The following is a 16,599-nucleotide window of genomic DNA, read 5'->3' on the forward strand; positions in this document are numbered from 1 at the left end:
AAAATATTCTGCTTAACAATTGGGATAAATGTGACATGAAACATAATATCTAAATTTTCCAGCACTCAGACACTGTTAAAATCATGTAAGTTCCACCAAAATATTTGAGGTGAAAATGTGAATTTGAAAATAAATTTCCAATGATGTAAAATTTTATATAAATGACTTTTTCAAAATTAGTCAAACAAGATCCTAAGTGATTTTGTTAGGCCCCCAACAGATGTTAAAGCAGAGGTGTGATGGAATCTGATATATGATCCCACAATCACACCTCCTGCCACGCACATGTGGCATGGCACCCGGTGCAATTTTTGAGATCCCATCACATGTTTGCTTTAACATTTGCTTTGTTTGACTACTTTTGCACCATATTGCCAGAGTGGGGGGAGCTCGATCCCTGGTTCACTCTGCACTGACAGTCAGGAAGCTTGGATCCCATACAGGGGAGCATACCATGTGCTCTCCTGGCTGGGAGTCCCAGTCAGATGACTGGAGCTCCCAGCTGGGGGAGTGCAGCATGTGCATGGTATACTCCTAGCCTCTGGAGTACACAGAGGTCTTTAAAAGTCCCCATGTGCTCCAGAAACTGTCCACACATTTAATTAAAAGGAGTGATAGGAACCAGTCAAAAAGTTATTACACATATTTTGTGTAATAACTTTGTGGCTTATTCCATATTTTATCATGCCATTAATCAAATGTGTGGCCAGGTCACTACTTAAGATGCATCTTAAAGTGTAACATCTGCGAGAGGCCATAGTGCACACCAAGAGTTTTGCTGTTAATATTTTTTTTTCATTCCCGTGGTTTAAAAAGTAAGATAGAAAGTTCATTCAAGCTTATTTATTTAATTTTTATGAATGACAGTCTCTCTTGACAGAGAAATGGATTGAGGAAAAGTATCTGTTGCTAAGAGAGCTAGCTAAAGTGAAAAGCAAGCACATACTCCTCCATGTTTCTAGGATTCATTGAAATAAACCTCTTGTATTCAGTACAGTTAGCTTAGAGCTCAGCTTCCTTAAGCAGCAAATCAAAAATTAATGCATCTCTTATATGCTATACATATCTTGAGGTTTGACAGACAAACAGATCTTTACACACGGATACAGCTGTGTATAGAATTTCAAAGGTAAATTATTAAAAACAAGAAAGAATCAGACTATAATGTGCAAATCTCCTTGGATATTAGAGATGCAGTTGGTTACAAAGTGGTCATGCACCAATAATGAAGACTGGCTGTGATCCCCAAGGCCTTCCGTTAAATTTGCCTTGCAAGTGCAAAATATGTGATCTGAGGCTGCAAGAAAAAGAATAAGAAAGTCTTTCCCGTCACAGCCCATTAGAATGGTGAACTCTGATTAAGTGGAAGTTAATCTACAATCTACCGCAATGCGAGGATTTTTAAGATCTAGCAGGTTGTTCACTGTACAAATAATTTCTTTTTATCTTTATATATCCAAGTATTCATTTACCTCTTTGTGGTGTATGACAACAAATTCAATTGCTGGTAAATTGTTATCCTAATGACAAAAAAGGCAGGGAATATGATGAAATGTTATCAAATGTAACAAGCAGGCTGTGTTCCCAGGGGATGGGTGTGAAGCAGTCAAAAGGGAGAAATCATGTTTATGGTCATATGATACAGCTTTGTGGTTCATGCATCAGACACATCGTGCCCGACATGGAACTTCTGAGAGATGTCATTATGGATTAACACTCTGGCAATCTTAGCTACTGTGGTTTATTTAGTGGGGAGGTGGGCTTTGCTAACTGGTGTATCAGCACCACAGCAAAATACTGAAAATAATCAAATGGTACAATATAACAGAAGATTTAATGTAGAAGGAGGTGAAAGAGGATTAAGATTAGGACGAGTAACCAAAAATCCATACATGCAGTTTGCCCTTTAAAGTATTATGTGCATGTTATACATCTGAATACTTACTTTAAAAATTGTATTCAAATATATAGATTTTTGGACTATGGCCTCAACTGCCATCTCCTCCTAATAGTTTAAATAAAATATTGACAATCTAGGGATGTCAATTCAGAGTGTCATTGGGAAAGGACTGATTTGGGGGGGGGGGGGGGGGGGGAGATACATTTCAACAACAATTCATCCTTCCTATTAAAAATGAAACAGCAAAATGTCTCTGCACAAAGTTCCTAAATCTTAAACTGGAAAAGAGCAAGAAAAACTGTAACCTTTATGCACTTTTAATTAGCCATTCATGAGTTCTGTTAATTTGTTTATCTTGCAATCATTATCTGTAAGACTACAATAAAAGCCAACATTAAGACAGAGAGCTAAAAAGAAAGAAAAAAAAAAAAAACAGGGACAAAAAAAAAAAAAAAGAGAAGATAAAGGAACATAAAACCATTCAAATTTGTATGTTCAGTCTGACCTACAGATGTAGTGATCCAAAACAGCTATTCTATGGTACCTGTGTCCTTAGTCCAGTTTTTACCTCAAAGAGTTCATAGTGAAAATCACAACTATAAAAGATTTCCTTGTTGCCATTCTGAGCAAAGATAGAAAAGGATGAATGGACATACCAACTGGACTATTGTCTCATCTGAAAAGCAGCAGTCCTTCTGGGTGGAGGTGGAAACACACTGACAGGTCAACTTGTAAAGAGGTGCACTAAGCTGAGTCTACATGTATGCCAGCATGGGATTCACAGTAAATAAAGCTACAATAAAACTGTGGGTTTGCTTTCTGAAGTGTGCAGATCAATTGCAAGACTCTCTGCACCATGATCCTTAATAACAGATGTTAAAAATTATTCTGAAAGAAAGCTCTCTGATGGAAACCTTTTCAGGAGATTTAAGAAAAATTGTGAGAATTATCAAGAACTGCACAGAGATGGAAAACTGTTGATGTATCTAGCATGCGAAGTCTAGTGAGAAGCCACATCTGCCCAGAGGAAGGCGTGGCAAGTGACCAAGTAGGCCCAGAGAGGTGTGGGCAACTGACAAGGTGGGCGCAGCTGAGATTGACTTGAAGGCCTGGATGAACCAAGAGAGTGGGGCTGGCATGATCTGGGTAGGGCTTTGAACCCTGTAAAGAGAAGGAGAGATGCATGAAGGGGCCTGAGAGGGTGGACCCATGGATATGAAGGGGTTGATTGCCAGTACACTGACTCTGAGGACCTTGACTGGCCCACGAGGTGGCCAGAGCTGCAGAGGGCCCAGTGCCTCAACTGGCCTGATAGCAGGGCCAGACCCTCAGGGAGGCCAAATGTCTCTGTGGAGACCACAGCTGAGAGTTAGGGGTCATAGCAAGTACAGCTCAGATGACGATGGCTGATTGAGCCATCTGAAGAGAAGGGCTTGAGGATGAAGGGTCCAAGTATGGATTAGGGCCAGAGGTAAAGGTAGAGATGTGGGATGGAACCAGGGCCAGAGGGCTCAAGAGCCACTAGCCCAGGAGAGATGCAGAGCCTCTAAGGAAGGCCCAGTGAAGAAGACAGGGAGATTAGGTAGGCCTGATGTTGGTCCTGGGTGAGACCAAAAACTGCATCCTGCTGGAGTTACTTCGTGTGGTGGAGCTGCCTGTGGCAAGGCAGCCTCCAGGAAATGCCACATGTGGGCCACTTCAGGGGAAGGTGAGGATGGGGCACCAGAAAGCCTCAGCTGCCTTGTGGGTGACCCCATGGTGGGGGAAGGCTAGGCGAACTCACCCAGATAGAAAAGCACTGGGCAAGAGAGATCAGGTTGACTGTGGGGTCCATAGAGTTGATCAGAGTTGAGAGGCTTGAGCAGAGTGAGAGGCCTGAACAGGAACCTGAGCAGAGATGAGAGGCCTGAGCCAGAGTACAGTCCTGTGAGGGACCTGAGGTAGAGAGCAGCCAGGCATGAAGAGCAGGATAACACCTGTGAGGCATGGGACACAGTGTAGCGGAGGCACGGAGCAGTATGATTGGCCCAGAAGGCCAGGGCCACAATTCAAGGGGCATTCTATGAAAATCAGGGAAGCCTCCCACAGTCCACGTATTTCTATTAACAGCAAGGCATGGTGGGTGAGTGCAGGGCAGACTGCCCCTAGAACAGGGTGGCATAATTTTTTTTTGGTGCCCAGGTATGCCCTGTTACACCTGGATTTCACTGAGTCCTTTCAATTGTATGTCATTTTATTTTAAATAATGCACATGGATCAAACTTCCCCCCTTTTTATGACCATTAAAAAAAAATCTAAGGCCTTTTCCTTAATTCTATTGCTTGTTAGACAACTGCAAAACTCGGTTTTGTCATGGGCTTTATAATCTGTCCCTCACCCTAGATATAACCATGTGATATTTTGTTTTTACTTAAATGTGTTTACAGATGGTTTGAATATAACTTAATCCTAATATTGCATTAATCATTTCAGAATTAAAAACATACTACTAGTGAAGATACAAAATGAATTTTGACTGACAACACAGTGATTTATGCAAATTTACACAAAACAAGCAGATCTATTGCATATTGTGGGTTTTTTTTTTTATATACATACTGTCCAGGGTAGTATTTGTTGATGTATATAAAATGGCTCAAAAACTCATGTATTAAAATTGTTAATTTTATTCACAACTTTTTCCTTTTCATAACAATGGAAAAGCTCTCAGTCTCAAATTACCTTTTTCCCCTTCCCACCCCAACCTCCTGGCGTACTTTTATCCAGCTAGCACTTTACAGCCAAACTTGCTCAGATGAAATGAACTATACTACTTTCTACCTCCTCATCAAAATAATTCTTTACTAACTCCACATCAATCACGTGTAAAATTAATAGAAAAAAATCACTTTCCCAGAAGTATTACTGAGGTAATTTGAAAGCTGTGAGACTGCACAAACAAAACTGGAGGCTGACTAATTGTATAATTAAGGATAGGCAACCAGGGCATGACTTGGAGGGGGCCCAATAACAAAAGCATTGATGTCACAGCACAAGGCACAGAACCTTTTCTGTTACATGTGAAACTTGTACAGCTTGCAGAACTTTATTACTAGAAAAGCTGATTGAGAAGAATAGAGCAGAACTTTGCATGATTGGCAGTGAGGTTTGTAGGGCTCACAATTAAAACCTTTCCCCCTCTTATTGGAAGTAAAATGAATACTTCCAATATGGGAATCACTGAAAGAAACATGACAATATTTTCACAGCATTACTCTTCAGAGTAGAGCTCCACTTTAAACTTGAATTAATGACATTTTCATCTGCTTCTAGATCTGTGAAGCTATTTAGTAGTTCTTTTTCTATTTTCAACTCAGTTGGAAAGGTCACAAAAATTTTACATTTTTATTTTTGGCAGAGTTATAGCACTTTATTTTTAGTTCTCACTTCTCCCAAGTGAAATACTCAAATGTAAAAAAATCTTCCTACTGCTGCTAAAGTCAGCATAAAAACTGCATGCTCTTGTAAACCTAACTGTTTGGTTTCAAATGTCTGTAACAATGTCATAGTAACAACAACAACACCACCACCACACAATGTATAAATAAATGCCTTTTCCTGAAAATTCGACAATGAGCACTGAAGAAAAATAAGCCACTTTGTAGCCAGAACCTCCCATAAGTCTGAACAGAGGGGAAGTAAGAGGATCAGAAAGATTTGCCATTTGTGGCAATCTTTGGCAAGTAAAAAGGCATTATGGATCTTTGCTGGTATGAATATCACCTGCAGACCAACTATATTTCCTGTGGCCATATTACTGTTTAAATAGCATTATGCGCTTCAGATGCCCAACTTGTAAGCATCTAAATTGGAAAAAAAATAACCTTAATTTTTAGAAAACAAATATTATATAGAAACATCTAATGTCACTTGCTGTTCTTTATGACAAATCTTTATACCAATGTTTTATCGGTAGCTCTCTATGTGCAACAGAACTGTATAACTCAGTTAAGGAAAAAATGGACCCCCCCCAATATTCAGTTAAAAAGTACTTCAGTTAAATTAAAAGAAAAGAAATTCTATATACTAAAATTATGCTTTCAGTACATTTATAGACACTATGCTGAAAATCTGGACAGTTTCTCAATAAGTTAAACTAGGTGCTGGTAATATAGATCTGTGCACTACAACTATATGGTAGATGGCTAAGAAACACTTATACTTCAAGATGATTTGAATATTCTCTGGAGATACTGATATTTTGGGCATCTGTTTTTTCCGTTTGCTTCCTATAGTGCAGTCGATTTTGATTCTCAGACAGTCACTAAGAAAGACATCGAGGCTAGGGACAGACATTACACATACACTGGTTTAAGTGATCAGAAACTGGTCTGAACCTGTAACAGAATGGGGCTTGGGACAGATATTCAAAAAGCCTGAATTGATTCAATCTCTGCAGGTTAGTCTAACCTGGCTAGGCTAAATCAGTTTTGTAGCCAGACAGACATCCCAGAAATGCAGGCACATGCTTGCAGTGGCTCGGCTAGAAGCCAGGGGATGCTAGAGCAGCACCCCCTGTCCCTTGCACAGCGCTGAGCTCAGTCCCTGGCAGGGCACTTTGATTAGGAAGGGGCTCCATCCCTCTTCTGACCAGTCCAGTAGGGAATTGAAAATACAGTGTTATCACCCCTAACCTCAGTGTTTATCACCTGATTAAGAAAACAGAGAGACATTACCAGCTACCTGTTGATTCTGCCTTTGTCCTGCCACAACACGGAACATAGCCAGCCACAGTCTGCTAGCTAATGCTGTATGTCTGTAAGGCAGAGGGGACAGTGGAATCCCTGCTTAGCTGGGAGTGACGAGGGAGAAGCCAGGCAGACGCCTACAGTCTGTGCTGAGCTCCAGCCAGGGAGCAGAGGGGAGGGACCAGCCCTGCTGTGGAGCAGAGCACCCTGCCCAGCCCAGAGAGCATGCTGGGATGCGGGGGGTGTCTGATTTAACCTAAACCAGGAAGGGTGTGGGACAGACATTGCATAAACTGGTTTGACCCAAATCAGTTAAGTCTGATACTACATTCAACCAAGTTTCTCTCAACTGTTTTCAAATTGGTTTATGTGCACTGAACATCTGTTCTGTTACAGCTTTAAACCAGTTTCTGATCACTTAAACTGGCTTATGTGTAATGTCTGTCCATAGCCCAGGTGTTCAGTACACATAAACCAGTTTGAAAATGGCTGAAACCAGTTTGAGATAAACCTGGTTGAATAAACCATCAGACTTAACTGATTTGGTTTATGCAATGCATGTCCAAGAGCCCTTCCTGGTTTAAGATAAATCAGACATCTGCAGCATCCTGGCATCCTCTCTAGGCTGGGCGCAGCTCTCTGCTCCACAGCAGAACTGGCCCTGCCCCCCTGCTCCCTGGCTGCAGCTCCAGTAGAGACTTGTAGGCTGCTCCTCCCATCCCCCTCATCACCCTGTGCAAAGTATGGATTCTCCCCTCCTCTCTGCCTTGCTGAGAAGTATCTGTGCATTAGCTAGCAGACCACATGCTGGCTACAGTCCATGCTGTGACAAAGGCAGAATCAATAAATAGCTGGTAATGTTCCTCTGTTGTTTTCTTAATGGGGTGATAAACACTGTTATCAATTCTGTCCTGCTGGGGCCTGGCCATGCCCACCCCCTCTCAGCTCAGTACTGTAGAAGGGAAGGGAGAGCTGCTCTAGCATCCCCTGGCTTCTAGCCTGAGTCACTGCAGATATGTGCCTGCTTTACTGGAATGAAAAGGGAATGTCTATTCACCTCCTAATTGGTTCAAGGTTTGCAGGTTAGATTAGCCTGCAAATATTGAATCAATTCAGGCTCAGGCTTCTTGAATGTCTGTCCCTAGCCCAAATGCTTTAAGAACTTGTGTATCTGTGTGTCTATATCTCTATTTCTAGATATATAACAAGCTGCATGGCTCAGGGGCTGAAGCCCAGCTGCAGGGGTTAGAAGTGATAGCCCACCTGACTAGGAGCCCTAGGCCAGCTGACAAGGATGACTGGCTGGCTCCAGAAGACATTAAAAACTACCAAGGAGGATAACTAGGGAAGAGGAAGAGGGAGTGTGACAGGTACACGTTCCTGGGGCAACTGCCTCCCTACTCACCTGCCATGCCTTATTAATTGATTAATTGGTGTTAATTAGTGGGAGGCTGCCCTTGTACTGTCCCGCTGCCAGGAGGCGCTATCTGTGGCTCCGTTTCCTCCCCTACACTGCAGTCCACACCTTGCCGATGGAATAGATGTTATGTCTCAATCTAATTACGAACGGTCCCCCTTGTTGTTCTTTCTGGGCCTCCTCAGTCACGCCACCCCCCTCTGGGGCTCCCCAATCATGCCTCCTCCTCTGGGGCTCCTCGGCAACTGTTCCCTCTCTGGGGCTCCCCAGTAGTGCTGCCCCCTTTCTGTGGCTCACCACACCTGCACTGGGGCTTCTCAGTAACTGCCCCCTTCTTTGGGGCTTTCGCCCCCTCTCAAGGTGCTCCTCAATACTGCTGTCCTCTCTTGGGGCCTTCTCTGTCAAGCTGCCCTCTCTCTGGGGCTTTCGCCCCCTCTCAGGGCGCTCCTCAATACTGCCGCCCTCTCTCGGAGCCTTCTTGGTCACACCGCCCCCTAGGGTCTCACCATGCCCTCACTGGGGCTTCTCAGTAACACCCCCTTCTCTGAGCCTTCTCAACTGCCCCTCTCTGGGGCTGGGGTCTATGCACCCCGAATGCTGCGCCCTCCCTGGCGCTGGGGTCCTCACACTCCACTGTAAGTCCCCTATGAAGCCTCCTCCAACCCCTGATAGCCTCTCCCAAACCACCGGTGTAACAAACAGCAATGTAAACACAAGCCGTCTGGCTATATCTTAAATGGAAACCGCTTGGCCATAAGAACATTCAAGCCTACCCGGGAATTACTCCATCCCGGTTTATAAAGGGCCCCTTCTGGTCAGCTGACCTTCTCTGGTTGCCCTGGCAACCCACAGCTGGGCTCCTTATTCCCTGCTAGGGCTTCCTCCCTAGCAGTTTTCTCCTCTTTGGGAGCAGGGCACCTCAGTGCTCTGTGACAGGGAGAGAGGAGGCTGGTATGCTGAAGGAAAAGTACTAAGCCTGGGTGACCTCTCTTTTAGGTGAGAGAAAAGACCTGAGGATTTACTTTGTATATTATTTGTACATTTGTTTATGGTATCACTTGCTTTGTTTCCCACGGGAATAAGCCTTTCACATGTAAAATAGAAATGGGACTCAAGTGCTGCCTGGTCTTTATGAGGAAGTTAGAGAGGGAGAGAAATCCAAACCATTGGGGAGATTGAAGGGAGTGAAAAAATATACTGCTTTATTAGATTTTACTTACCAAGAACAGTGTTCGGAAGCTGCTGAGATCTCCAAAAAATTCTTCTATGCCTGTTGCTTTGGGATCAAAGGAAAAATACTCTCCCAAATTCTCATATAACTTAATCATGTTGTTGTGCATGTTGGACAATTTTTCATAATGGTCTCTGGCATTCTTTGAAAAGCTGTAAGTTTGTGTTAAGGTACATGACTGAACTGTAACTCTTATCAGTAAACTGAACAACAAACTTGCACAAAAAGTTAAGATAGAATTGAACCACAACAGTCTTGTGTAATTGATATTATTCTACAAGCCAACCAAATACTTTTATATACAGATTTTAATCTGAGTAATTTTTTACATCTACACAGGTAGGTTGCACCACTGTTTTGCAAACTCTTCCAAGTTACAACCAGCTTTTGACAATGAAAACTGTTTCGTGATGAAAGCCTCCTCCCAAACTTTTAATTTGTTTTATTTAAAATCTTACTGAAATTTTAAGAGTTACAGACTAGCATCAGGCATAACAAAACAAGTATTACTGCATAAGAAAGTCTACATGATTAACAGTCATGTCAGACTACATGAGAACCAACTATTTTAAGTACACAACAATACAAAGTACAAAATAATCAACAGAAATATAGCGCCAATGGCTACTTTAAAACAATTTTATGTCAGATATAGAGAAAAAATGTACCTGGATAATACAGAAGCCATTAACTGTACAAACAAGACAAAATTAGACATATCAACTGATATTCTCTAAGAATGAAATGGCAGGGATATTTACAAAATTCAAGTATGCACAATATCTGCACTGCCCTCAATTCATGGGGAAAAAAGATACAAATCATTGTCTAAAATGGGGCAGCTACATTGCATGCTTAGCTATATTGCACTTTCATTAGTAACTGAACAAGGCCTGAAAATCAACCAAAGATCCAATTCAGAGATGCTTTGGCATAATAATCACAAGGAAAAGAAGAACACATAAGTAAAAAAATATAACCTATATTTAGAACAATATATATGTGAACTTTTAAAGACTAAGAATTAAAAATGTCTTAAGAAGAAAGATGCAGTGCTTTGGACATGTAACAAGAAGATTCAGCACTCTTGCCAACACCATCCTACAGGGAGCTGTGGATGGATGAAGAGGAAGAGGAAGACCTAGGACAAACTGGACCACAATCATCAAAGACTGGACAGAATCAAAATTGACTAACTATACAAGGATTGCAAAAGACTGGGAAGAATGAAGGAAAGTTACTGCTACATCAAAGGTGTTCCAATGGTCAGGCCAGACTTGGGACTGACTTGACTTAATATGTGAACATTTAAAATTTAAGACATGTTTAAGGAAAAATTACACATTTCCAGCAAGTTTTTACAAGCTTCAGTATGCTTCCCTCATTTGTTGTACTTAAGATCGGCATCATTCACATTAAAAACCATCCAACCATGGTTGAACTAAGTTTTCTGATTCAGAACTGCAGCTAATGAAATTACTTTGCTGTACATATCAAGAATATAAAACAAAAGGGAAAAAAGGAGGAAAGAAAATAACCTGTAGAAAGGAATATTCGAAGTTGTGAAATACATGAAAAATGCAAGGGAATCTAGGCTGAAACTTCGTTCTTAAAAACTTTGTTTTACTTATTGTTAAGATGGCTAAAAATCTCTGTGTTATGCAATACCAAAGCAAAAGAGGGGGAGCTTGAAAATAATCCTGGTACTTTGCTTAGTTTTTATTCATTATATCTGAAGTAAAGGTTTCAAATTCATTTAAAAACAGCTTTCCAAGTACAATATGAAAAAATCCATACAAGAGCTTAGGGAACCAATTGTAACCTCAGAAGTATCAATTCTGTTTCATCTTGAGAGGCTTGGAGGGTTTTTAAGACACATTTTTCTGTATATAATATGTAAATACTGTGCTAGCTTTCCCTCACTAAGTTAGAAGTTTTCATTCTAGTTAAAATACCCTGTTTTTAGTTTGCTGGTAGACTAAACTCACATTCTCTTGCTGTAAATCCTTTTTCCTGTTGTCTCTTAATGTGTAAATTACTCTTAGGTTTGAAATAAGAACTGCATTTATTGATAGATTGTTTGCCTAAAAATTACAGCATCCACTCCGCCTTTAATCTAAATCTTCAAATTCCTACATTTTTAAACATCTTAATTGTTAACAAAGAAAAATAAATTCTGCAAGTGCACAAATATAAATGATTTTTCTCTACTGCTATTAAGGTTCTGTACAGGTATAGTAGATACAACATGCCTAAAAGGGAGACTGTATGTTTCTTTTATTAAAACAAAGCAAAAGCCTTCAATCATTAACTATAAAACAAATGGTAGAGAATAGAATAATGCTTAGATTACAGTACTGGGGGAGGTACACGTTGAATGTCTCTCAACAATAGAAACCTGAGCAGAAGGTGCAATACTGAGAAACATACAGCCATTCAGCACATGGTCTTTGGCCATACAGCTTACTTTAAGCTACCTATATCGACTGGAAGTGATACATACAGCCATTCACAGCTCTTGGGAGCAGTGCAGGAAATCTGAAATAAATTATTTGGAATGGGGTAGGGGTGGATGGGACTGAGGGTTGGGGGGGGACTAGTGGGCCTGTGAAAGGGGTTGGTGGGCAGCTGGCAGGTCTGCCAATGGAGAGATTGGGGGGCTAAAAATATCCGAGTCAGGGTTGGGGGGATGGAAATAGCAGGGCCCTGGGAGTCTGGGGTGAGTGACTTGGCTTTCCTAGCCCCAGGGTTGTGCAACACATGTGTGCAGGTGTTTGGGAGATCAGGTTAACACTTTCCTACTTCAGGTTAAAACTTTCTCATTCTAAGTGAATCTCCTGAAATGAACTATCTTAGATCAGATACGCCATTTTTGGATGTTTTAAGCTCTCTGAATGACTGCATGATTGGGCATCTAGACTGACCTAACAATGGTTAGGTCAATCGAACTATAATGCCTGTATGTACGTTAAGAAAATGGGATACCTAAGATGATTCTTTCAACTTAACAGTTGCAATTCTAACTTGCCATCCATACATATTCCACGTACAATTCTTATCAGACAAATTACTATGGCACTTTAAACCAGTCAACCTTTCTTTGTAATGTCTTTGTATTCAAGAATGAAAACTGCAGGTGATAGTCTCTATTTTATGGAAGGCTACACTACTTATTGCTAGTTTCTTATATTCATCTAGAACAACAAAAAAGGAAAAAAATAAGTGTCTGGGGAAAGATGTGTAATGGCTGCTGCTGGACTTGCAGCAGGGCAAAGGGTCCCTTCAAAGGCAGAGTGGGAAAGTTTGTAGCCAGTTATTTTGCAAAAGGATATGCATAGTTTTGATTGGCTCCTGAGTCAGGCAAGGGGAGGGAACTCAACCCCGGGTCACAGCCAAGCTCAGAAAGGGGTATGAGGGGAGAGGCACCCTGGGATCCCAGAGCTCAGGCAAGAACCATGCTGCAGCCTGTGGTTGCTGTTGCCGTGCATAAAAGCTGTGATTGGTGCCCTAGGAGGGCAGGGTGTCAGTTTGGGAAGGCTCTGGGGACAGTTAACTGAGAAAACAGCTTAGGGCCTTTGGTGATAAACCTAGGGTTGTTTCAGTTAACAGCACAAGGGGCTGTGTCTGGAAATTGGAGAAAGGTGCTTTTGGGAAGGGGGAGGGGGGGGCGACAGTGTGAGTTTCTTTTGGAGGTTCTCTTCCCCATGCAGGCTCTTTCAGAGAGCAGAAAGGCACCTTCTCTTTGAAGCAAGCAGCCCTGCACCAGTCAATGTTATTATGTTGCTAATGTAAAGGAGAGCTGATGTTTTGTTAACCCCATGTACTCCTGCTGAAACTCACTTGAGATTCAAGGTTTAAACTGGGGAGTTGTACTGAGGATGTTCTTTATTCAATTAGTATAAAGTGTTCTTGGTTCATTGATACCTTGGCTCTGACATTAGATTATTGATATCCTGTTTTGATATTAACCTCATTCATCTGTTGACTCTTTTGTAAATAATAAAATGTGTAAATAGTTAGACTGTATGTACTTGAGTGTGTGGGGAAACCCCTTGAAAGCACTCCACAGAAAGCAAAGAAAGCGCACACAAGAAAGCACTCCACAGAGAGGTGGCCCCAGCCTCAGGGGCTGGGAGGTTGATGGAGGCTATTTGACACCTCAGCACCTCGAATCTGGACATGGCCATGGGTACCACTGTGGCTAGGGTTACAGATGCATCTTAACATAGTATATATGAAGTAAGATTTTAAAACATTAAAATCAGCCAAGCTACTCTAAAGATGAAGGCTGCAAATTCTTTTGGGGTTCAAAAGGTACCAACAATACCTGTTGCTTTCCAATTCAGTTTTGCATACTTTAACCTGCTTTATAGTTTGTAATGCCATAAGCCCATTTTATAACAGCCTGCAGTCTGGAATAGCTCAGCCACTGCTGAAATTAGGAAACACAATGTGGAGCTGTCAATGATGATGCAATAGAGCCTAGTGTAGACATGGACAGCAATGGCACATTCCTGGAGTATAGGACTCAGAGCTTTGTAAATTCCTTACAGAAGAGTGAATTGCTTTTCTACAATTTCATGTCAGCAAATCAGCAGCCTGAACAACCAATTCCGAAAAATTCTACTGGAAAAATAAAGGCTGGTTACATAATTATACATTTTACTTCATTCCACACATCTAAACTTTTAAAACATTTTAAACTTGAAATTAGTTCCTTTATTAAAGTCAACCAAAGCAACCCAGCAAGCATTGGACTCCAACTAGAATCAGGACACACAAAAAGCAACAAGTGCTGAAAACAGAGTACTGCAAAAATTCAGTAACTAACAAGATAAACCTTGTTGAATGAGAGAGGACATCCTGAAATTATGTTAACTAAGAATTATCTAATAATGTCCATACTGGGAATCTCTGAGAAGCGTTATTATAGAACAGACAAAAAGATGTTGACAGCTTGAGAAAATGAAATGTGTAACGACTGTAGGAATGGAAACACTTTTGCATTTCAAGACTGAGCAGAAAGAAGGACAACTCTGTAGCCAGGCTGCAGCTACAATTACAGCTTCTCAGCTTCAGTAGCAGCCACGATATACAGATGTCTTTTGTACTTCCCATCCTTCATATAATTTGACCGTGTACAAAGTTATGTCAAGTTCTCAATACATGTTTTTTTATTGCCTGCCCTCCTAAAAATATGCAGCGGAACTATGGAACTCTGTCTAAGGTTGGCCATATGGGATGAAATTTTGAAGCATATTTTCCTGTGTAAATAAAGTAACATTCTTTGTACAGATGGAAGGAATTCCAAGATAATAAACAAAATCACATTTCCTTAAAAAAAAAAAAAATGTAAAAATATAAATCTCCTTGTATTCTTCATGGTCTTAAAATGCTAATAATGTGATATGCCATTCCTAATTTTAAAGTTGTAGGTATTATGAAGTACCACAAATTCTTAAAAGTAAGAACAAATTTTATATCAGTAAAAAAAAGTGAACCTGCTTCTATGATTTTGCGATTGCAGACTCAAAAATGAAAAGACAATGCTATTAAACAATAAATAAGAGCGCTGTTAAAATTGGCAAAAAGCTGTCCTTAATGCAGAATTAAGTTAAAATTGTAGTTTCACTGAAGTCAGTTTGGTTACAGTTTCATTCTTATACTTTTGGATCATACTATCTTCCCATACACTGTTACATCATATCTATTTATATCTATATATATCTATATCTAGGTGGTCCCTATTTTCAAAAAAAGAAGGAAGAAGGACCCAGGAAATTATAGGCCTGTTAGTCTTACCTCGGTCCTGGGGAAGCTCTTTGAGAAAATTATCCAGGTGCACATCTGCGAGGGGCAAGCAGGGGAGATTATGCTTAGGGGCAACTAACATGGGTTCCTTAGAAGCAGGTCCTGTCAGACCAACCCGGTGGCCTTCTATGACCAGGTCACAAAATCCTTGGATCCAGGTATCATGGTGGATGTAGTCTTTTTGGACTTTAGGAAGGTCTTCGACACTGTCTCTCACCCAATTCTCGTTAAAAAAATAGGAGATTGTGGTGTCGATGCCTACACAGTCAGATAGGTCGCCAATTGGCTGGAGGGCCACACCAGAGTGGTGGTGGATGGGTCATTTTTGACCTGGAGGGATGTGGGCAGTGGGGTCCCCCAGGGCTTGGTCCTCGGGCCCGCACTGTTCAACATCTTCATCAGCAACTTGGAGGAGGAGATGAAAAGCACCTTGTTCAAATTTGCAGCTGACACTAAGATGTGGGAAAAAAAGGGAATGCTAGAAGGGAGAGACAGGCTGCAATTTGATCTGGACAGGTTACGGGGTGGGCGGATGAGAATGAGATGGAATTCAAAACTGACAAGTGCAGGGTACTGCACCTAGGGAGAAAGAACCAGCAGCATACCTATAGGCTGGGGAACTCCCTTCTCATCAGCACAGAGGCAGAAAAAGATCTTGGAGTCATTATAGACTCCAAGATGAACATGGGCCGCCAATGTGAGGATGCAGTCAGGAAGGCTAATCATGCCTTGTCTGCATCCACAGATGCATCACGAGCAGGTCCAAGGAGGTTATCCTCCCCCTCTATGCGACACTGGTCAGGCCGCAGTTGGAGGAGTACTGTGCCCAGTTCTGGGCGCTGCAGTTCAGGAGGGATGTGGACAACATGGAGAGGGTCCAGAGGAGGGCCACTCACATGATCAGGGGGAAGCAGGGCAGCCCCTACAAGGAGAGGCTAAGAGACCTGAACCTGGTCAGCCTCCACAAGAGAAGGCTGAGAAGGGATCTGGTGGCCATCTATAAACTGGCCAAGGGAGACCAGCAGGCAATGGGAGAGTCCCTGTTTCCCCTGAGCACTGCTGGAAGTAACAAGGAATAACGGCCGTAAGTTGATGGAGAGTAGATTCAGGCTAGATATCAGGAGGCACTACTTCAGTCAGGGCAGCTAGGATCTGGAACCAACTTCCAAGGGAAGTGGTGCTCGCTCCTACCGTAGGGGTCTTCAGGAGGAGGCTAGACAGACACCTTGCCGGGGCTGTTTGACCCCAGCATTCTTTTCTGCCCATGGCAGGGGGTCAAACTTGATGATCTGCTCAGGTCCCTTCTGACCCTACCAACTATGAAACTATAGATCTATATAGATATAGAGTATTTTGCTACTTTTGGCACTGTATTTAGTTTTGCCTTCATTTTGCAAGTTCTCTAGAAAAGTACCATATATATCAGGAACAGGAATTTCTATCTGGGAAGGTGCAAAGAAAGAGTGCATTTGTTTCAATATTTTATTCTCTTTAGGCTCAAAATTACTTCAAA

At 41.7% G+C, this 16,599-nt stretch overlaps 1 protein-coding gene across 1 annotated transcript in view; it reads right to left on the reverse strand.

Annotated features, from left to right (window-relative positions):
• The window catches only part of DIAPH2 (diaphanous related formin 2), an 840,428-nt gene that overhangs the window by 210,574 nt on the left and 613,255 nt on the right, over positions 1–16,599 (reverse strand). The window contains exon 26 of the mRNA XM_059732728.1: positions 9,265–9,428. Coding sequence (XP_059588711.1) covers positions 9,265–9,428 — 164 coding nt within the window. The remainder of the gene's footprint in view (positions 1–9,264; positions 9,429–16,599) is intronic.

Source organism: Alligator mississippiensis, chromosome 8 (genome assembly GCF_030867095.1).
Source record: "Alligator mississippiensis isolate rAllMis1 chromosome 8, rAllMis1, whole genome shotgun sequence".
In the NCBI taxonomy this organism is placed as follows: Eukaryota; Metazoa; Chordata; order Crocodylia; family Alligatoridae; genus Alligator; species Alligator mississippiensis.